The sequence below is a fragment of the Diorhabda carinulata genome, chromosome 3 (genome assembly GCF_026250575.1).
Source record: "Diorhabda carinulata isolate Delta chromosome 3, icDioCari1.1, whole genome shotgun sequence".
NCBI lineage: Eukaryota > Metazoa > Arthropoda > Insecta > Coleoptera > Chrysomelidae > Diorhabda > Diorhabda carinulata.
In genome coordinates, this window is record NC_079462.1 from 32,059,409 (window position 1) to 32,081,712 (window position 22,304).

Genomic DNA, 22,304 nt, shown 5'->3' on the forward strand with positions numbered 1-22,304 from the left:
TCCAATTACTAGGAATCTTCAATGTCTATGTATTCCTATATTATTCAGAAATCCCCGATTCTCTCGCAAATCGTCAGGTTATCCATTGGATAGACACTTAATATTATGAGTAAGAAAATAAATGTCTCAAGTTGGTAGAGGTTTAAAAGTCTACGATTTCAACCCTTGAGACTCGTTTCCGACATGACTCATTAGATTCGTTCCAACCCATCAAAAAACCGTCCTTGGTACGGTGACGATTCTGCGCAATAGAGATTACGTGTTCCAGCCGGGCGATTATTGTATGAATCGGGACGGTCTATTCGATACTTGGTTGATAGTAAGTACCAAGGTTACTAGAATAATATAAGGTTTGTGGCATGCGCATGTTTTTGTAAACAAACGATCAGCTACTAGAACACCAGCTACGTCATTATGTTTACATTTTTGTTTTGTCTAAGTTTTTATGTATTAAAACAGAACCTCACTAACATTATGTTCGAGTAATGAGGATGTGTGTTATCTCTTGCTGATGTGGCTATACAAACGAATATATTTCTAACTAACGAATTTATTGACAACTGTAAAGAAGCGGTGACGTCACTTGTCTACTGCGCATCTTGTTATTGTCACAAACCTTCTATTATTCTAGTAACCTTGATATCAAGTTACAAGAATCGTGCATAGCCGGAGATTGCGCAGAAAATATCTATAAACGCTTCCAATAACCGTTCCAAGTGCGGTCCCGACTAGCAGGTTGGAACAAACCTATTGAATCACACATGAATTAAAAATTGATAAACAAATTTCATTATTAAAATAGCGTCGAATTCTTGTTGGTTTGAATGTGTGAATGAAATTCCCCATATTCCCATTACAGTTTACTTCGATTTATAATCATAAAAATATGTGGTATGTGATATTTAACAGTATCATTATGCTGATTAATCAGTTCTAACGCCAAACATCATATGTCAAAGGCAATGAAAGCAAAACATACCAAAAGAAGTTAACAAAAGATAACATTCAAACTAGTAGGATATAGGAATTTATTACCAATAAATAAAAATAACATCACGTTACTTTGAGAAAAGAAATGGAGAGATATCAAAAATAAAAGAAAAATACGAGGTTGGAATTTCTGAAAATGTTGGCGATATTCATACTGAATACACTGTTTACACAACCACTACAGCAACACTCACAATCACACTGTCTAATGCGCGTTTCGATAACCAAGTTATCGTTTTTAAAGACTGAAGGTAAACTTACCTCTAAAGAAGATAACTTGGTTATCGAAACGCACGTCAGACAGTGTAATTGTAAATGTTGGTGTAAACAGTGTATTCAGTAAAAATACGAGGGTTGTCTTTAAAGTTTTTACAAAAAGTGAAATAAAAACTAGCAGGTTTGTTTTAATACTTTTCGAACTTTTCGCCCTTAACTCTATACGCTTAAACTAAGTCTGGATTTTTTCCATTCTGAAGCTGATATTCTAGAAACATGATTTTTACAGTCTTCAACAACTTCTTCAGGTGAGTGCATCTTTTGTTTGATAGTGGGGAACAAGTAAAAGCCATTAGGCGATAAATCGGGGAAATAGGTGCGATGAGATATTATTCGATGTTTCTATTCTTCAAATTTTCAGTTATTTGAAGTGCTTTATGGAAGATATCTTCCTCATACCTAAATGTTCATTCAAAATATGTGAGTGCTTAATGGAATGCATCACAAGTGAGATATCATAACCTAGAAATGAGACATTTTTTAACAATAACAACTCAAGGAAGAACCTGAAAAAGAGCGCAGATCTAATTGAACCTAATACAACTACGATTCTCGTGTAAACAGGAATAGATGGAATTTTGGTATATCACCGAAAATTATTCAAAGATATTTCCATCCATTTGGTTTTGTAATATCCCCTTAAAACGAAATTCCTGTGCAACAAAGTAAGTAAACGTATTTTCAAAAAAATCCTCCTACAAGTTGTATACGATGTATTTAGCTTCTCCGTGGAGTGTAGATATTTCTTCGACGTAACCCCTCGTTCCTTAGAATCAAAAATAAGTAACGAAATTACTTCTCTGAATTCTCTTTTTATACTTACGTGGAGACAATAAAGAACTTTATTTGGTTCATCGCTACTCGCGTTATCTACTTCATGAATTTCTACGAAGAGAAGGAATGCCGTTTCAAAGACTAATTATTTGAAGAGGGAACCCTCCATACTTGTCGAACTGAGCTACTTTAAATACCCATAAAAAATCAACTCCGTTCCTATAATGGAGATTTTATCCTCGAAGGATAAGCACGTACTTTTCGGACCACCCGAGTGTGAATTATATCTGTTGGGATAATTTAATTAAACAGTGCCGTCGCTTCAAGGTACGGTCATTACAATTACAAAAAAAAATGATTTTAACTTTGTGAGAGTAGAAGTTATTGTAGTTATATCTAGTTGTATTTCAAACTCGAAAAACTAGACTTTCATAGAAACCAGACTCGAATGATAGGTATAACTTTATAAGGTATTATTAATTATGAATCACCCATCCCTTATCATCTTTTTTGGTTACAGATTATGAAAAATACAGTGGCTTCCAGATATAGAAGATAATTTCGTAGGAGGAATACATCCAATCTATATATATATATATATATATATATATATATATATATATACATATATCAAATATGAGTATTATCAAACTCTCTTTTGTTCTTCCTCAAGTCACTTCACTATGCCTCTCCACCCGTTTTTGTCAACTGTTCTTTCTCTACTCCATTCAAATCTGGTATTACTTCTCTTATTTGTTTTTTGACCTGTCTTTTCTTCTTCTGATTCCCTTTCATTCTGTTTGTGCAATGGCAATGAATTGCTTTTATTCTGTACACACTCCCCAACTACCTGACTCTTCTTCTTCTTTCATTGCCTTATCTGTTCCTAACATTGGCTATTAACAAGGTTATTCTTATCTTGTTTACTGTGCAATCTTGAATACCGTCTTCTCCCTGGTCCCCTCTTACTTTCCACTTTGCCTTGGACAATCAACTGCAAAAGACGATATTTGTCATGTCTTAATATGTGATTAAAAATACTCCAGTTTCCGTTTTTGTAAAGACGAATTCCTTTCCTTTCCCTAGTCTCTGCATAACTTCCATGTTGGTCAGGATATTTTCAAAACAAGCCGATATATCCACATTTCGAAAGATTCCAGTCTTTTTAAAGTAGCCTAGTACATATCTATGTCAGCTCAGTATCTTTCGGAGTACTTTCCTCTTTCACAATTATATTTTTTTAGAATTCTTCTGGGTTAGTACCCAGGACTCACTCCCGTACAGTACAGTAGGTCTAATCATCGTTTTGTAAAATCGTCTCTTTGCTACTCCGTAAAAGTTACTATTATAAATTTGTTCTAGTATAATAACCCATGGTATTTAAGATTTTTGCGAAAAAAAAACCAATGGTTAATCCCAAAATTAAGTTTTGGACTTCTTCCCACTATAACTACTTCACCTATCTGCATATATATTTTTAAATAAAAAAATTAGGTTGCAATGTTTATTGAAGAATAAAATTTACACATGAAACAACAAATATAAAGATATCTCGATAAGCAATGAAAACAAAATTGGATTCTACATGTTTATATATAATTTTTTTGGAATTGTCATTTTAAATAAATTTGTGAAAATTGATGAACAATCGTTGATAATTAGGTAGTATCTCAATTGCTTATAGTCAGTCAATTACAACAAAGGTGAAAAATATTTAGACATTTCAAGAAAATGTGGAAGTTTTACCAAGTAGGTCCATTAATACTTTGAAGACTGTGCTATGGAGGGCTCAGAATAAAAATAGGCCATTGTATTTTTTAGTTATCAATGCAATAACATGCCCCACAAGTTCTAGTTCTGATAATATCTACTAGACAGTAGTAAGTTCTGTTTGTTATTTACAGATTATTTTCCCAAGTGCAAATTTTTTTTGCAGCAATTTTAACCAAACGTTTTTATGAAATCATTGAAGCATTTGAAAGATTATTTCTCTATGGACAATGATCTTTAATATATTGTTACCAAAAATTATTACCCATTCAAAAATAATTAAATTCAAGTTTCCACAATTAATAAGATATCTTCCCAAACAGTATTTCTGTGATTTGGATAAAAAAAGAAAGTGACAATTTTATAAATAGCCAATATTTGAACAACTATATATAAGCAACCGAATACTACCATAAAATACAATTGCTATGAATGATAAATCTTCGGTCCAATGGCAATCAATTTAGGTATATTATTTTTTGATTGCTTATAAAAACGTATCAAGAGTTCATTAGTATAATTTATCAATTTTTTCGTGGTTATTATGTAGTATTTGTATCCGAGTTGTTTGCGTAAAGCTTGTTTCTCTGCTCTTAATAACAAAGAGTGGTATTTGCGAAAACTAGGATCTTCTAAGAGAGGTGCCTTAATATGTTCTGGTACAGCAAAACCTATTTTTACTAGACGTTCTCCAATGTTGATAACCTGATGCTTCTTCTAAAAATAAACAAGAGTTTAATTGATTTATGAGTGAGTAATACACCCCCCCCCCCCCTCCCAACATAGTGTATGGTTTTAATAAAATCCGACCAAGAACATATTTGAATGAAAAAAGTTACATATTATGTAATAAAAACAGTTATTTTCAAATAAATCAAATAATTCCAAAAATAGTTTTATTATATATTTATTAGCTGTCTGAAATAAAGTTCCACTGACATCTTTTTATTATTTTTTTTTACTCAATAGCATATCTTCTTGTTCTTATTAAAGATTTATTTATAATGCTTCGGTCAGATGCATCAGCCAATTATACAAGAATCTTCCTCAGTTTAGATTTTATAACAATGGAGCTTAGAATAGGAGAATTTAGGTTTTAGGCCTATTTCAGTTTTATCTGCTACTTCGGAACCATCCTTATATTGATTTATGGCATTTCTGTTATTTATTTTATGGTGTTTTGATACCAATTGCTTCTACAGTATTGAGGTACAATTTTTCTCAAAGTTTTTGAGTATTTAGTTTTCACTTTCCACACAGCCTATTTTATTAGTATTTTCAATTCACATAGATATTCTTCTATCCCCTTTTTCACTGTTTTTTTTTCTGATGAAACCAATCATACAGTTTCCTAAATTCAAACCAAAGAGTTTGTTCATAACACTCACTTTTAAAAAAGGCATGATTTTAATCATAAAGTGTTTTGAAAAATAAAACCCCTTATCTTCTGCTGGTTGGTCAGTGGAAACACCTTTTTTCTGAGAAAACAATCTGCAGATTGCCTCGAGAATCTTCGACGAGCATTGCTGGGTTTCTGCTCCAGGGCTAATTAAGTATGTCAATTATCCATCATTTAATAACTATTCAGACATTGAGAGTATAAAAAACTTCCAATTGAAAAATTATCATAAATAATAAGAAATTTACAGAAAATACCTGGATATAAGCCTTATATTTGAGCATTAGTTTTAAATATTTTGGTATTAGATCACTATTCTAGATACTCACATCTTTAGCATCCTGTGTTAAAAGTACTTGGCACTGTACAAAGTCTTTCTCTTTATAAATAGGTATAAACGTAACTTCTTTATCAACAACAACTGATTGTAACCAATTAGTACCCAGATTATTTATTTCAACTCCAGATATCTTGACAGGTAGATTTCCAGTGGAAATCAATGGAAGTTTCACCAAAGGTTTATGATTAATTATTAGTAAAGCTTTATTTGGATCAATTCGTTTTACATATCCTATTAGTTCTCTTTTTTCATTTATAAAGTGATTTGGAATATCTGAAGGTCGTCTAAATCTACTAAACTAGAATTTAAAAAAATATTACAAAAAATATTAACTTTTTCATGAATGAATAGATACTTTTAAATATCAATTAACTATAACTAAACAAACCTTCATATATAGGGAAAGTGAAATGTTATTAAAACGTAATATATCCAAAGTGTTCAATAAACAACTATTACTTATGAATCACAATATTTATATTGGATGTAGGACATTTGTATTGGTTAGTATAATTCTTAACGCCATAATCATTGGAAACATACTTACTGGTCGAACTTTCCTCAAGGAAACTGTTAAACCAAGTAAAGCAACTGAGTAACATGCAATCTGTAAATATATATATTAATTAGATCATACGATACTATTTCATTTTCTCGTAATACCTGAACACCATGGTTATTTTTATCCATTAAATTTATAAAACTATCGAATGATTTTTGAAGTTTCTCCATTGTTAACAAGTCAATTTTTCATACTAATATTAATTGTTAAGACTTGAAATACAAATACTTTACTTCAATTTATACACATTAGCTAGGATTTCCAGTATTCTAAAAATGTTTCCTCTGCTTTGAATTTCAGTGTCATATATATTTTTAATTTATTAAAAAAGTCAAAGTGAACATTAGATTCTAGTGTCAAAGTCACATTTAAAATTTGACATTAAGAATACAAATAAAAAACATAAATCGCGAAATTTAGTCTTTTACTATAATCGAGTAAAAATATCGACCTACTTATCGTACAATTTAATTATTAAATGTAATCACTCTTACCTTAATGGAACATTGACTTTGATTTTTATTGGGTGTTCCTTAAAATTGACTAAGCAAAATGACAGTGTAAAACTTGTCATATTATGATGTTGGTAAATTTGGTTCAGAAAGTAGTAGCCATTGTGAATTTTAGATTGAAAAATAATCAAAATATTATTAATATATCAGGTAGATTCTTTTTATTATACTAGTAATATCAGTATAATGCCATATTATTTTACTGAACGTATTTCAACAACATAGATCTTTGAACTTTATTTGTTGTTTTTTCTCCTGTTTTTGACATTTCTGGTCTGAATAGTTAAATTTCTTCTTAGGTATTAATTAGTAAGAAATTAATTTCAGTATTGATGAATTTAAGGTTGAAATGAATGCCGATCCTCGTAGACCTGAAAAAATACAAAGATTTGTTCCTAAAGTAAATAATGGAAGTGGCCAAGAAGACCTCACCCCTGACTATATGAATATTTTGGGTAAGGATGTATCTATTTTTAGTTAAATATCGGGTCTCTCTAATGGATGAAATTTCATAGCAATAATAAATCAAATGTAAACTATTGACTCAGTTTCCCAGAGAAACTCAGTGTATGATGGTCACTGATAATTTAACTCAAATCTATGTCAGAACAAATCCTCACTGTTGTTCAGGGTATAGGTAGTGGGGTAAGTACTCGCTGTTATAACACTTGGTACTAGTCTTATTCGTTATTTATAACTACTGGTAAAAATTCTTACTTTTCTTTATGGTTAGCAGCTGGTTCAACTATGATTTTGTTATTATCTGAATAAATATGAATATGTACACCTGACAATATGAATTAAGCTCATGGGCTGAACAGCTATAGAACATTTGGAATTTATCGACGTTTTGGCTTCTGTTTATCATTAGAAGGGGGAAATTAGTGTGTTGGAATTCTTCATAAAAGAAAATATGCTTGATATTTACTTCAAAATTGAAGCTGAATGGTTAAATTTCCAACATAGTTCAACCCTTGAACCTAGTTCATTTCCTTATAATACAATATCAGCAATTTCATTATTGTTTGTTTTGTTTTATTATTTCTACATAAAATGTAGTGCCACATTGCATTTGGGAATTTTATGACAATTTGAATTTACAATTCTATAGGTTATTTTGTTGACTTGGAGGCTACAATAAGAAAACCAACCTTGCATATATCCTGATGAGACTTCTCCAGTGAAAATTTTTCCACACCTCATTTTAGTTGTGTTGGCTAGTTTCTTTTTAGTCTTCTGTCATCTCTTTCTTGTTCAATTATTAGAGTAAGGGATTAACATGTGATTCCAGCCTTTGGTAATGCATTTGGCTTCTCTATTGTATTGTTTCTTGTACTGTTGCAATTAGAAAATTTTCATGTATCATTTGGATTGAAACACACCAGGAAACATTGACAATTTCTAGCAGAGCTGGCACAGCCCTAAAGTTGTTTGCCATACGTCCAAATTGTAATGAAACCAGTCTTGTAAAATACGATTTTATTTTCTAAGCAACCAATACAATTTTCTCATTTCAAGGTCTATTTGTTTACGTTTTTTAATGTGTTTTCTCCAAATTAATTTTGTGTTTAGGTGCTTTCCTAGATATTTGATGTAAGATGATTGTGGCACTTCAACATTGTAAAAAAGTATTGAAGGATATTTTTCTTTTCTTAGTGTGAAAGTTAAGTGTTGCAGTTTGCTTGAGTTAATATTTATTCTTCACCTTTTTACTGATTCTTTTACTTCAAATATATGTTCTTGTAGATTTGCGGATGTTACTATAGGATTTTCATGTGTCAAGAGAATAACAGTGTCGTCCACAATTGTGCCTATTATAGTTTAATTAGAGACCACGAGGTCGGCGGTGAATATTATGTACAGTATTGGCACTAGGATGCTGCCTTGTGTCTGCTAAGAGTCCTTTTGATTTTAAATAGCAAGCCGACGTGTTAAACCTTATAAAATGTTTGACTTATATCTAAAAGTACTTCTGAACAATACTTTTTTTCTTCTAGGTCTACATTTATTTATGCATAATTTGATGGCACTGTTGAGTTGTTGAGTGTTTTTGCCAAAAACCAAATTGATGTAGTTGAATCATATCCAGGTTGGGATTAATTCCTTGCAATAAAAATTTCTCGAAAAGTTTTCAAATGGTGGGTAACAAGTTTATTGGTCTATCTATACAAAGATGTCTTTAGATTGTGTTAAATATACAGGTTAGCATCATGATCCCATTTTTGGCCGGTTCTTTCAACAATTTTGGTGTTATGTCAATGCCTGGTGATTTCTTGTTATTCAGAAGATAAATGGTGACTTTTATTTCCTTTAGACTTGTCAGATTGATGTTTGTCATGTGTGTGTCTTGATTTCTATTTACTTTGTTTTGGATGTTTTGATCTGACATATCATTCTGCTAGGTGTAATTAAAACAGTTCTACGTTTTCTTCATCGCTCTTAAGCTTCATACATTTACAATCAAAGTTGTTTATCAATCCATAGCCATCAGTCTTTGAGGAATATTATTAAATTTGAGATATAGTAAAGTTTTAAACTATATATGAAATATATATATACCGTATTGAGTGGCATGAGTGGGTAACACAATAGGTAGTCTTTTTTAAGTATAAATCAATTATCATGTAGTTTTCCGTAGGTCAGCACCAGACCACGGGAAATATGAATGAAATGCCAGAAAAGCATGGTGAGCCGATTTTAGAGCCGAACCTTCAAGTATCTGCAGCCCTTGAAGTTCAGCCGGTAGCTGGCGAAGTTGCTCCTACTAATAATACTACAAATGTGATACCCACCAGCCCTCAGTACGGTGTGGCCATTATTCCCAACGCTGTTACTATGAATGATCTGGCAACAGAAACTGTCACCCCGCCAACTGAAACCCTAACAGATTCGACTGCAAAACCAATAGATGATAAAGAACTTCATTCCACTCCTAGTAGAAATGATAGATTCAAAGTGGTAAAAATAGCTAGTTTAGAACCTTTTAAACGTGGCCGTTGGAAATGTATGGATTATGTTGATGAAGCTCCACCGGTTGGAGCTACGCGGGTACCTCAATCATCTGGTAGTATACAAGTGTCAGGAGGTACTTTTATGCAAACTCAAAGTTTACCACAACAGCAATTTCAGCAAATGCTATTGCAAAGTGGATTTACAAATAGTACACCATTTTTTGCAAATGTTCCACCTCAAATAATGCACCAAGGTCAATATTATTATCCCCAAGTTACGAATGTACAGAATCAAACTATGCAGCAGGTGCCAAATAGTATACCTGCTCAATTCATAGCAAACCAGCCCTATTTTCCCGCTGGTATTGTTCCCAATGCACAGGGATTTACAATGCCACAAGGTTATTCTAATGTTCAATATGTTCCTGCTAATTTAATCCAGAATCAAGGTAGTGCTTTTGTACCAACATCACAACCTGTCCAATTGCCTCCAAATTTTCAGCAAAGTCAATCCTATGCAGGTCAACCGAATGTATCACAAACAAATGTTCAACCAGTTATGAATGGTCACACTTATACTCCTCAAAATGAACAAGTGAGTGGTAGTTTACCCACACAAACAGTAAAAAGTGTTATAATGAACTCAAATAATACACAGCCTGTTGTGAGTCAAACTCAAGTTTTACAACAAAATGTGCAAAACATCCCAGTGCAAAGCAATCAAAATATTTTAGTTGCCCAAGTACAACAGTACCAACAACAAAATGCATTCCAGCAGAATGCAGCTAATCAACAGCAATCAGCTGCTTCAGTTGTTCCTGTTCAGGTCCAGCCAGTGACATCCACGTCTCAGGTTGCACCAGTGCAATCTCAGACGTTCGAACAAAATTTACCTAACAATGTCTACACGAATCCACAGTTTGCCGTAAGTGTAAGTAGTTTGACAGTTCTCGATAATAGTGAAAATCAAACTGAACTAACTGAAACTAGTAGTGGTGGTAATGTGACTGTAAATGAAAACACTGACGATCCTGCAAAAACTAACCCCGTAGTCAATGCAATTGACAATAAAATAGAACAAGCTATGGATCTTGTAAAAAGTCATCTTATGTATACTGTAAGAGAAGAAGTGGAAGTTTTAAAAGAAAAAATTGCCGAATTAATGGAAAGGATCCAACAATTGGAAACTGAAAATAATTTCCTTAGATCACAGATACCCAAATCTCAAACTATACCGCCAACTCCAGCATCCAATATCCAACAATCAAATATAGTTATAAACCCTAATCCGAATTTTCCAAATCCTACTGCTATTCCTACATCAGATACTGCAACTGTAACTAACAATAGCCACAACCATTTATCTAATTCACAATCTCAATCAGTATCTACCACTGAAACACCGAATCCCCAGTAGTTTATATTGTTTTTTTTATTAGATACTGATTTCTCTTAGCTTATATTTGAGATATAATTTGGCAAAGGAGGTTCACAGAAGGCTGTTTGTAAATTGATATGTTGAAAGTGACTGATTTTCAACATTAGATTAAGAGTTTTAGAACATGTTAATATATACATAAAAAATAATATTTTTCAACAGTTAGCAGCCGTCTTTTATTTGTTTAAAGATGACAAATATGTAATGCATCAACAGATACTGCAAAAAAGACATATGGGTTTAAAATAATCAGGATTTTGATGAAATTGATGAAATATATGGATTCCTTTTTTTTTAAATATGGTTAATAGATAATTGCTTAAAGGATATTAAAAGTTATTTACCAACTGAGCAGAATATCTGCAATTCCAATTTTTACTGGAGCATCTTCTTAAATTACCGCAGCGACAAAACTAAAAATTGTTTAACTTATTAAATTGGGTATCCAAGTTAAAAGTGTAACAAGTTCATTAATATTTAATGACTGACAATTTGATTAACAGACTAGGTAGTAAATCTCTCCAGTGAAAATTATACTACGTGATCCCATTTGACGGTCTAAGTCAGCGTCGAGTGTTGACATGAAATTGTACCTCTACACTTCTACCAATTTCATTCATTCATTAGTATTTTTCTGATGGTATACTTAGGCTTCCATTTTTCATCTCAATAGAAACGGCCCAGTTCTTATTATAATTATTATATAATAGAATTAAAAAGCCATTTTAACAAGTAACTTAGAATAATGTTTAATTCTATCTTTTATGGTACAACTCTCTTATGACCTTGACCTTAAAATATGTAACTTTTGGGGTAATTTTGAGCATGTCCAAGAATATTTATATAGGACAGTTCAAAACAGTTTAGTTGATACAAAACTAACCTAACTTAAAGTTGTATTTTTTATTTTGTTATCTCTTCCCTGCGGAGTCTCGTAGCAAACGCTTCTCCATTTTTATATATTTGTATCAATATTTTACCCACTACCACATATCCCAAGTTCATAGGAAAGTTGTACCTTAAAAGATAGATTTCCCAAAAAATATGTATGAATGGAATCCAACTTTTAACTGCAAGCCTAAATTCAACTGCAGGTGTTGTTTGATTTTGTACAAAAGTCCTTCATGCAATTATCTATTGAATGCTTGTTTTATATTCAAGGTAACTGCAGTGCATATTCTCTTCTCTTATAGGCTCTACTTCATTTTGTTCACAATTCTGTGAACATGATGAGTTGTTGAGTGTTTTTTTCTGAAACCAAATTGATAGTCTAGTATAAGTTCATCAATAGCAGTCATTACATCTATTCTGTCTAATACTGACTGTTCAAAGACTTTGGATATTATAAGATTTGATTCCACATTAAGTCGAAGATAATCTGCACACCTCAGGTGTACAATGTAAATGGAAATTCTGATCAAATTTGTTTTTAAGCAGATTTGTAGTATTAGGAAAAATGTTCTAAGCTCACTAGTTGATTTTTTTATAACATTTTTATATAATTATTACACTGATCAATATTATTATCATCCCTAAATCCTTTGGATTATGGCTATCGCTTTTAGCACTTTAATATCCATTGTTTGAAATGGATAACCCCAATTTTTTTATAGTTTATCGTTTGTCTTGGATGCTTTTGTTATTTATTTTCCATTCCTTTTGGTTCCGGTATTTTGCTCTCCAGTTCTCTATATTAAGTGCTCTTATATCCTCTATTTCGTTTCTCAAAGTTTTTTCGCAACCTGCCTCTTCTCCTCGGCCACAATGGGCTCGGTTGCGTTATTCTTTTGATCATTTCAGTTGGTTTTCTTCTTATTATATGCCCAGCCCAGTTGAGTCTTTGTGCTTTTATGTACCTCACTATATTTTCCTTCTCCAGCTCTTTATCAATTTCTTCGTTTTTCTTCCTTCCTCCTGTGTTGTGTTTGGATCTGTTATAGCTCTTATTATCTTTCTCTCGGTTCTTTTAAGTTCTTCATCCTTTTTGTCGATTACAGTTGTTTCCATTACATACGTGATTACTGGTCTTATTAGGGGTTTGTACATTTTTATTTTTTTGGCAACGCCTCATTACCAATACATACTTTTATCTTTTTATTTAATTTATGATATCCATTTGTTACCTTTTTGAAAATTGACTAATTATCTGTATTGTTGGAAATTTTTCAAAAGATTATATATTATTGAATACTGTTTTATGAAATGAGATAGCATTTTCCGTACCACTTTCAATTGAAATATCTGTAAAATATATAATTTACAATGTATTCACTCTCTTATAATATTCAAATTAGTAACATACTTCTTTTAACTCATCTATTTTGTTGTTATTTAATAATAGTTATAGTTTTTGTCACTGCCATTTTGTTATTTATCAAAAATTTAAATTGACATAAATTCATATACCGATACAGTAAATGGATAGTTTTTATTAAACGCACTATCCGAATAACAGTATTTAATTCTTTTAAATATCACAATAAACATTACCAAGGCTCGTTGTTTTACTTAAATAAATATAACAAATGTTTATATTTTATTTTAAAAATGTATACACAATAATCAGGTTACTTTTTGTCCTATAGTGTTCAAAGGACTCGATGAAGGTTTTTCCCCGTGACCAAGTAAGATGCTAATATAATATTTTTTATGGAGAAAATTGTGCTCAAAAGGTGTGAATATTAAAAATTTATCATTTATCCCACATAATTATTTTTTCCAAATATATATGTCCACCTAAGTTAGCTGTGCTAGTTGGCATCTTTATTTTCGTTTAGGTCCTAGATAATGATCAATGGAATAAGTCGTTTGACTAACTAATAAGACCGTCAAAATTCGATTTTATCCCCTTCAAGAGCTATACAATCATACCAACGCTTTTCTAACTTCTCAATGTCGTTGTTGTAGAAGGCTTCAGTTTCAATAATTGCTTCTTCATTTCAACTTAATTTCTTACCGGCGTTAATTTTTCTGAAATCAGAGAATAGCCAATAGTCACTGTGGGCTAGATCTGGACTATACAGTGCATGAGGAAGCATTTCTATTCATTACCTATTCCATTTTAGGAGATTCCTCAAGACACAAAAATAATTCGAGAACACCTTTACATGTTTGATTTCTCGTTTCCTCATAGGATTAAGAAAAAAATGTATTATTTCCTTCGTCCTTTTTACACATAGGACTTTTTGTAAACTTAAGTTTTGTGTGCAGATATTCAACGTACTTTGGTATTATTATTACAGTTAAGTGTTTGTCTATAGTAAGTCTAGTTACTTTTCTTTCAAATAGTCAAAATTTTTTTCAACTGAAAGCCTTGACATTCTTGTCTTACACTAAAATGCCTTGTAGGGTAATATTTACGTAATTATATATACGTACTATTATAAATAACTGCTATTATTTTTAGAAATTTTAAACTCACCTGTTTAAAATATCGTTTCTTAATTAATTGCTGCCAAAAATATCTCCAAAAAAAATTGTGAAGAATGAAAATTTAAAATACGTTTCTGATTAAAAAATAGAAACTCTGCTTGGTTAGAACTAGTCCCAGGCACTGGTGCTCGATAGCATATTTTGTACATATTACTTAGTCTTTATTTGGATTCTTATAAATAATAATATTTTTTGTAGAAAAATAAAATTGTGCAAGACACACGGTGATACTATATAAGTAACGACCCAAACACTCAACCAGCAGTAAAAATTTAGATTTTTTATCTTGATCAAAATTGGGAAGCAAGAATCAATTTTGTTTTGAAAATCGTTTCGTTAATTGTTTGAATTCGAATAATTAATTTGAACTACGTCAATCATTGATTATTATCATTACACACTGTGACATGTTCTGCAAGCACTTTTGGAGGTAACTTCTTTGAGGTTAGTACCAATTGTGGAATGTAAGGGTCGATACAAAAATATAAGTGAAATCAGAAATACCTGTAACTTTATACACTTATAAATGTAGAAGTTAATAGGAAATTCAAGAAAAATCTTGGAAAATGATGAGTTATAGGAACGTTGTAAGGAACGGAACACAGTGAAAGTCTAAAGATGACTTGGCTGAAACATTTGTAGATAATTCGAAAAGAATTACTGAGATTGATTGGTAAAAAGAGGAAGATATAAAATAAGATAGAGGAAAAGGATCATAGTAGATTTAAAAAAAATGGAATCAAGGAATGGGCAGTAAATAAGGTGAATACCACAACTGCAGAATTGAAAAGTCGATTCAATAACACAAGTGAAATCAGAAATTACTGATCCTTTATAAACTTATAAATGTAGCAGAAATTAATAGGATAATCTTGGAAAATGATGAGTTGAAGGAACGGAACATAGTGAAAGTCCAATGATGACTTGGCTGGAACATTTGTAGATAATTCCAAAAGACCTAATAAATTGATTGGTAAAAAGAGAAATATATGAAATAAGATAGAGAAAAAGGATCATAGAAGATTTAAAAAAAATGGAATCAAGGAATTGGCAGTAAATAAGGTTAATACCACAACTGCAGAATTGAAAAGTGGATTCAATAACATAAGTGAAATCAGAAATGATTGTACCTTTAAAAACTTATAAATGTAGCAGAAATTAATAGGAAATTCAAGAAAAATCTTGGAAAATGATGAGTTGCCATTAACTAAATAATATATATTATTAGTATTGTGATCAGCCAGTTTTATTATGAATTATGTTATACATTGTATAAATTGTAAAAAAAAAATATTATTATTTGAAATTGAATAGCCAAATTTTTATTTGGTGCTATCGTATACTGTGATTAAACCGAACGAAATGTCCTAGATAAATAATACCTTATAAAGAATTTTTGCCAAGTCAGTTTTTTGATTATTTTTTCTGGTTAAGTGTCACAGAACAAAATCAGGTATTTCTTGTGGCCGCTTACAATACAAACTTACTTTTTGATCAATGGATAGATATCGGTCAATGATCCCAGGTTCAGTAAACAAAAATTTTGTTTATCTTATTAGTATAGTTTCCTTCAAATCGATATAATAACAATTTTTTTGTCTCAAACAAGACTGATAACTTTCTCGTTGTATTAGAATTTCTTTCTTTGGAGCATATTTTTTAGATCTGAAAACAACCAGTAGTCACAAGGAACCAGATCCGCAGAATATTGTGTATGAGTTGAATTTATTTAATTTGAGATAATTTCTTTATCGACTTATGAAATACTTCATTGTTTTGGGAATTTTTCTATTATACAAGGTGTCTCAAAAACGAGTTTACACTTTAAAAAACTATTTTGAGAAAAGTGAAAAATTTAGTCAAAAAATTATTTCTTCTCACGGCATTCATTTTATCGAGCAGCAAAATTTCCCATGACGGGGATATTAGTTTGCAAGCGTATACTTCAAATTTGACAACTCTACAGGAAAAAATCCATGTGTTAAATCGGGTCTGCGTGAAGGCCATCTTATGTCACCTCTCTTGGAGATCAACTTGCCAGGAAAAAATTCACGCGGTAGAGATCTATTGGACGTGTGTGAAGTTGCTACGTCTTGCTAGAACCATGTTCTTTGGTTTTAACCTTTAAGGTTTTGCAGTTCAGGCACGAAGAAGTCGTCTAATATCTGCACATAACGCTCTAAATTCACTGTATCTGTGCATCCCCTTTCATCTTAAAAAAAGTAAGTGTCTATAATTCCTAGCGCAGACATCGCAGCCCATACAGTCACTTTAAGCCAATGTAGCGATTTCTGATATTTGTGTTTTGGATTGGTTATACTCCAGTGGCCGTAATTTTGCTTGTTGACGTGTCCATTAAGATGAAAATGAGCTTCATGCGAAAACAAGATGTTGATAAACGTTAGAAAGCGCTCAATCATCTGGTTTAGGAAGTTCTGACCAGCATTCTGAGGCTTTGTTTCTTGCACCAACTGAATTTTGTAAGGATGCAGCCCTAAATATTTGTGTAATGTGCGAAATAATGATTATCTATGTACTTTTAAAGCAACAGAAACATCCAAATAGACAAGAGCAACACTGTCTACGCTTTAGACCGTTCTAGAAGATGTTGGACGCTCAATTATTGTTACGAAAAATATTTTTATTATAAAAATTATTCTACATTCGAATGCTCCCATTCAATATACTCCACTTCCATCGTCACACACCTTTCCAAACGTTGTTTCTATTGATGGAAGCAGTGCTGGAAGTCTTCTTTGGTGAGCGCCTTTAGGAGCTCTGCCGTTTTTTGCTTTACCGCTTCTATCGAATCAAATCGGGTCCCTTTCAAAGCAGATTTTATCTTCGGAAACAAAAAAAGTCGCACGGTGTTCGAGCACTGGAGTGCGATTGCTGGCCAAATACTGCTTCACAGATAGCGCATTATGGGCTGGTGCAAAATCGGCCCGTTTTTTACGAACTCGTTCTCGCAGTGTTGCCAAAACTGACAAATAGTAAGTCTGGTTGACAGTCTGGCCCTCTGGAACCCATTCAGTCATCACGTTACCATTAATGTCGAAAAAAACGATCAACATTGCCTTAAATTTTGATTTGCTCTCTCGGCCCTCACTAAAGCGCTTACACCATACAAAAACACGCGCACGAGATAGAGAATTGTCCCCATAGGCCTCTTGCATTAATTTATAGCACGCAGTCGGAATTTTTTTCAATTCAACGAGAAATTTGAGATTGATACGTTGCTACCAATTTTTCGTCACACATGGTTTTCGGTACGATAAAAATCCCCGTTCGTTTCAAACCGGTACTGCACAAATACTATAATAGTGACGGAAACTTGTTATGGGGCTTGCACAGACAAGATATCTAGATACCCAACGCACTACTCGTTTTTTACCCCCTCCGTCTACGGCGCCCTCTAAGCGCGCAGTCTCTTTATTACTAGCCAGACCTCGTACGAATTTTTTAGTTACTTCTGGTTTGTCTAGGACAAGTCGCATTTTTTACTATTTTACTCTGCTTAATTTCAAATTTATTTTTCCTTAGAAGTATCACTATTTTTATAATAAAATTATGAAGTCTTTATGTATCAATAATATGTGAAATGATATATAGTGTAAATGATATTTATCTTGTATTTGCTTCTGGGTTTTTATAGAAAGTAGCATATATTTTATCAATTTTTATTTAAGATATACTATATGTTTTTATTTTAACATCCCAAGATATAAATATGTAAGGACTCCGTTAGAATTATCATAAAGTATCGTCTCTTAGAACTTTGTTAATTTGAAATTAGCTATAACTTTCGAACAATGCATGAAACTGCAGGTGTGATAAGAAAGAACCAATCTATTCACGCCAATCACTCCAAGCTTCCGATGTTTACTTACCTTCTTTTGTAACATTTATTAAATAACCACACCTCGTAAATTCAAATATTTTCTTAGGATAATCAGTGCTTCATTCAGGTTTTCTCTACACCTATAGTATGTCCAAGTGGACAATAAAAAATAGAAGTCAAGAACTTCTAGAATCCGTTTTATTTATATAAAAGTGATTTGCTTCTTAATATCTGGAAAATAATGTTGCAACAAGTAATTGAGAACTGTAGGGATTTGTGAATTTGTAAACAAAATTGGATGTACTTCGAATTATCTTGGAAAATCAAGCGCCACAGATCTGGAGTTGAATGGTTTCTACTGATATTCAAATACTAGTTTATAGCGAAAATTTGTCACTTAGGCCTCGGACTCTTATTAAATGCTGTATGCGGCGTCCGACTTGAGCGTAAACGTTTCGATTCACGTCTGAACGGAACAGATCTGGACTATACGGTAAATGAGAAAGGAATTCGAAGTGTATAATTCGTAGTATTCTTCATTGATTGTCTCTTCCTTTTGGATATAGTCGATAAACAATATTCCATGCGCATTCCAAAATATTGGAGCCATAACTTTCCCAGCTGACTGTAGTGTCTTTGGACGATTCTGACGGGGTTTTGTGAGTGAATTGATCGATCCACGTTTCATCCATTGTAACATATCGTCGCAAAAAATCTAATTGATTACGTGGTCAAACAAGGCCAAACACTGCTTTAAATCATCAACACGTTGTTGTTTTTGATCAACTGTGACTAAACGCAGCACCAACTTTGAAAAAGCTTTCTCCTGGTCAAATATTCATGCATACCATCAGGTATCTCACGCAATTTATGGAATTTTTTTTATGTTTTCTGGAGTAACCACCTCAGTTGGACGACCAGAACGTTCACCATCATCCAAACCAATAACAAATGGTTCTTTTCGGTGGAGCATAGTCCGGATAACACTTTTAAGCCATTGCAGAGCTTGTACGTTATTTGTATCAAGAAGCAATAATAAATTAACAGACGAAATTGTTTTGAAAATAACAAAAGTAGATTCACTTAAATGACTGTTTCTTTTTTCTGACTAATCGAAATGTCATGAAATTTTCCATATAGTCTTTTGAAAAATGGTGGTACATAAACGACATATGGATTTGATAAAGGCAGCGCCATCTGTGTGTCAGTCACACGACTTATTGGGAAACTGTAGATAGATCTGAGATCATTTTATTTGCCTCGTCTAGTCGGTAACCTCGGCAAAACGTAGATGGTTTAGCTTTTCGACATTTAAGCCCTTACTGTCTAGTTTGATCTTTTTAAACATTTATTCTAAAAGAGTTTTGAAAAGTTTGCGAGAAATTGTTCACCTTGTCTATGATTTGAGTGAGTGAGTTAATCGCAAATGATTTTTTCATCGATTTATTTTTGAAAAATATGATTCTATTCCAAAACCCTACTAAAGTGCCCTAATTATTTTGATAAATATTAGTTTTAACTCATAATTTTAACAGCGTCCTTAGAGTAAGCATAATTTGTAGTACTGTTTAGCTTTTCACTGCATTTATTTTTTAATTTAAGAGAGGTTAATAGAACAATGACTTGTTAATGGATTGACTTGGATAAAAAAAAAGCAATTTGTAATATTAAGCGTATTGAATTACCAATTATTGGTGAATGTGTAATGTAAAGAGAGTAAATAGACAATTATGGCTGTGTTATATATTATAAAAGTATTTCATTGTGCAGAAATATATCATTTAAAATTATCTGGCTTTTTATTATGTAGTACCCAAGAATAATCATTCATTTCTCGATTGTACTTATTTGAACCAGAAATTGATTATACAATCTGATCCAAAAATTATCAATTCCTTTATTATCAATACAAAAAATATATTGTGTAAAATGTGTTAACAATAATGAAAATTAAATCGAAAAAAATTACCACAAAGGACTAACTTTGCATCCCGGCGAGAGAAAAAATAGTATACGCACCACGGGAGAAACACAGGGCATTCTCGCCCGCGATTTTTGTCACCCTATTTTGATAGATTGAAAAATTTAAGTACCTAGGATTTACTATAAACAGCAATAGTAAAATAGAAGTAGAAATACAGATGAGGTTAAATGCAGCTAATAGATGTTATTGGAGCCTATCGAAATTATTTAAAAGTAAACTGCTGTCGAAAAATACATGCACAGTCATGATACAGCCAGTTTTATTGTATGGAGCTGAGGTGTGGACACTAACAAAACACACCTAGTAGAAGTTAATAACATTTGAACATAAAATATTAAGGAGGACATATGGGCCAGTTTTCGAAGGAGGAGTGTGGAGAATACTGAAAAACAGAGAACTCAGACGACCAGATATTGTGGCTGTGATAAGAAGTAGAAGGATTTTGTGGCTAGGACATGTAAGAAGAAGGGATGAAGAGACAACAATATGAAGAGCGTGGAGAGGTCAACCAGAAGGAAGGCGCCCACTGGGTAGACCAAGAGCAAGATGGAATGACCAAGTTGGTGAAGATGTGAGGAGACTTGGTGGAGGATAGAAAATTATGGAGGAAACTTGTTGGCGAGACCAAAAATCGACGTGGATTTGAATGGGCACAGTAGTAGTAATATTTTTATAGACTTATAAGTCAAGAATAGGTTACTTTTTCTAATCTTCATGTACATAAAATATCTCCATTGAAAATAATATTGAAATATTATTGGTTGAGGAATTGAAAAAAATTTTTTTTCCAGGCATGATATTCAGCATGTGCGGACTTATGATGCGTTTGAAATGGTGTGCTTGGGTAGCTCTATATTGTTCCTGCATCAGTTTTGCCAATTCAAGAATAACAGATGATACAAAACAGGTTAGATATGGAAAAGAATCTTTTTTTATATCTCTTGTAATATACATATAAAAATTGGTTGCAAAAATATACAGAGTGAGTTTTATGTATGGAACGGACCGATTGTGATACGGCCGGTATTATGGTGGTATCTACATTGTTGTCAGATCTTTCTGAATAATTAACTTTGTTATTCCAGATGTAAATTTTTCGCTTTTCGATATCCTTATTTTTCATCTAATGTTCCCTATACCTTAATGCCATAATTTCGGAGTTAACATTTGCGTTATCTCCGCCGAAGTTCAAATAATACATTTAGGTGGTTATGACTACTACAATAACAAATTTGACGTTTCAATAAATTATTATTGTTGAAGTCACAATGGATCGTTTATCTGAGAAAGAACGAATTGATATTTTAATGATATTAGGATATGGCGATAGGCGTAGAAGTCAACAAGAAACGTGTTATATCTTTAATAATTTATATCCTAACCGAAACCCCATAACTGTCAGTAAATCAGTAAAAAACTTTAATGAAAATGGTTCAGTGAAAGATTTATCCAAATCAAGGCGCAGAAAAACTGCATCAACTGAAAACAAATCTTTAGGTTTTTGTGTCCTGTTGAAAGACGATCCAAACTTGAGTACTAGACAAATATCCATGGAAGCTTAATATTTCACCAACATCCGTAATGAAAATTTTACTTGATAATAAATTCCATCCATACAAAGTAAAGTTGATTCAAGAGTTGTTAGATGACGATTTTGATAGACGTGAAGAGTTTTTAGACCTAATGATGGAAAAACAAAATTTTTTAAGGAATGTTTTGTAAATTTTGCGATGAGGCCACTTTTTGTATTAATGGAAAAGTAAATCGATCTAATGGTAGATACTGGTCAGGTAACGCAAGAGGCCCAATAAATACAACTAAAATAAAAAAGAATAAACTGAAATAAACAATAAAATTGGGACGCAAGGTGAGGTCAAAAACTTTTCTTCGTGTATTGAGTACTCTCGATTAGTGACCTAGACTCTTCTACTTTTGAAGAACCTACGAGAATAATCGAAAGAGAAACGAATTGGATATAAAAGCAACCCTCGATAAGTGTAAAGTACGTAATTGGGACAAGAATGCAAAAAATACA

General features: G+C 32.2%; 2 protein-coding genes and 1 long non-coding RNA gene across 5 annotated transcripts; 2 read left to right on the top strand and 1 right to left on the bottom strand.

Moving 5' to 3' along the window:
- The first annotated feature begins 1,229 nt into the window (after positions 1–1,229).
- Positions 1,230–2,586, top strand: LOC130891392 (uncharacterized). The gene is made up of 3 exons (XR_009058903.1): positions 1,230–1,514; positions 1,628–1,931; positions 2,561–2,586. It is a non-coding gene; the product is annotated as an uncharacterized LOC130891392 (long non-coding RNA).
- Positions 2,587–3,530: 944 nt separating this feature from the next.
- Positions 3,531–6,606, bottom strand: LOC130891049 (uncharacterized). The gene is made up of 4 exons (XM_057795551.1): positions 6,213–6,606; positions 6,097–6,156; positions 5,539–5,847; positions 3,531–4,527 (listed from the first exon to the last, which is right to left on the bottom strand). Exons 1-4 carry the CDS (start codon positions 6,279–6,281, stop codon positions 4,237–4,239), a joined length of 729 nt encoding a protein of 242 aa, XP_057651534.1. The 5' UTR covers positions 6,282–6,606; the 3' UTR covers positions 3,531–4,236.
- Positions 6,607–6,622: 16 nt separating this feature from the next.
- On the top strand, positions 6,623–20,075 carry LOC130891047 (TSC22 domain family protein 2). Of its 3 annotated transcripts, none has more exons than XM_057795547.1 (3): positions 6,623–6,773; positions 6,967–7,078; positions 9,262–20,075. In XM_057795547.1, exons 2-3 carry the CDS (start codon positions 6,973–6,975, stop codon positions 10,989–10,991), a joined length of 1,836 nt encoding a protein of 611 aa, XP_057651530.1. In that variant the 5' UTR covers positions 6,623–6,773; positions 6,967–6,972; the 3' UTR covers positions 10,992–20,075. The 3 variants fall into 3 exon arrangements, with proteins under 3 accessions (XP_057651530.1, XP_057651532.1, XP_057651531.1); XM_057795549.1 differs by having other exon boundaries at positions 6,728–6,773; positions 9,252–20,075; XM_057795548.1 differs by lacking the exons at positions 6,623–6,773; positions 6,967–7,078 and adding an exon at positions 7,102–7,268 and having other exon boundaries at positions 9,252–20,075.
- Positions 20,076–22,304: the final 2,229 nt, after the last annotated feature.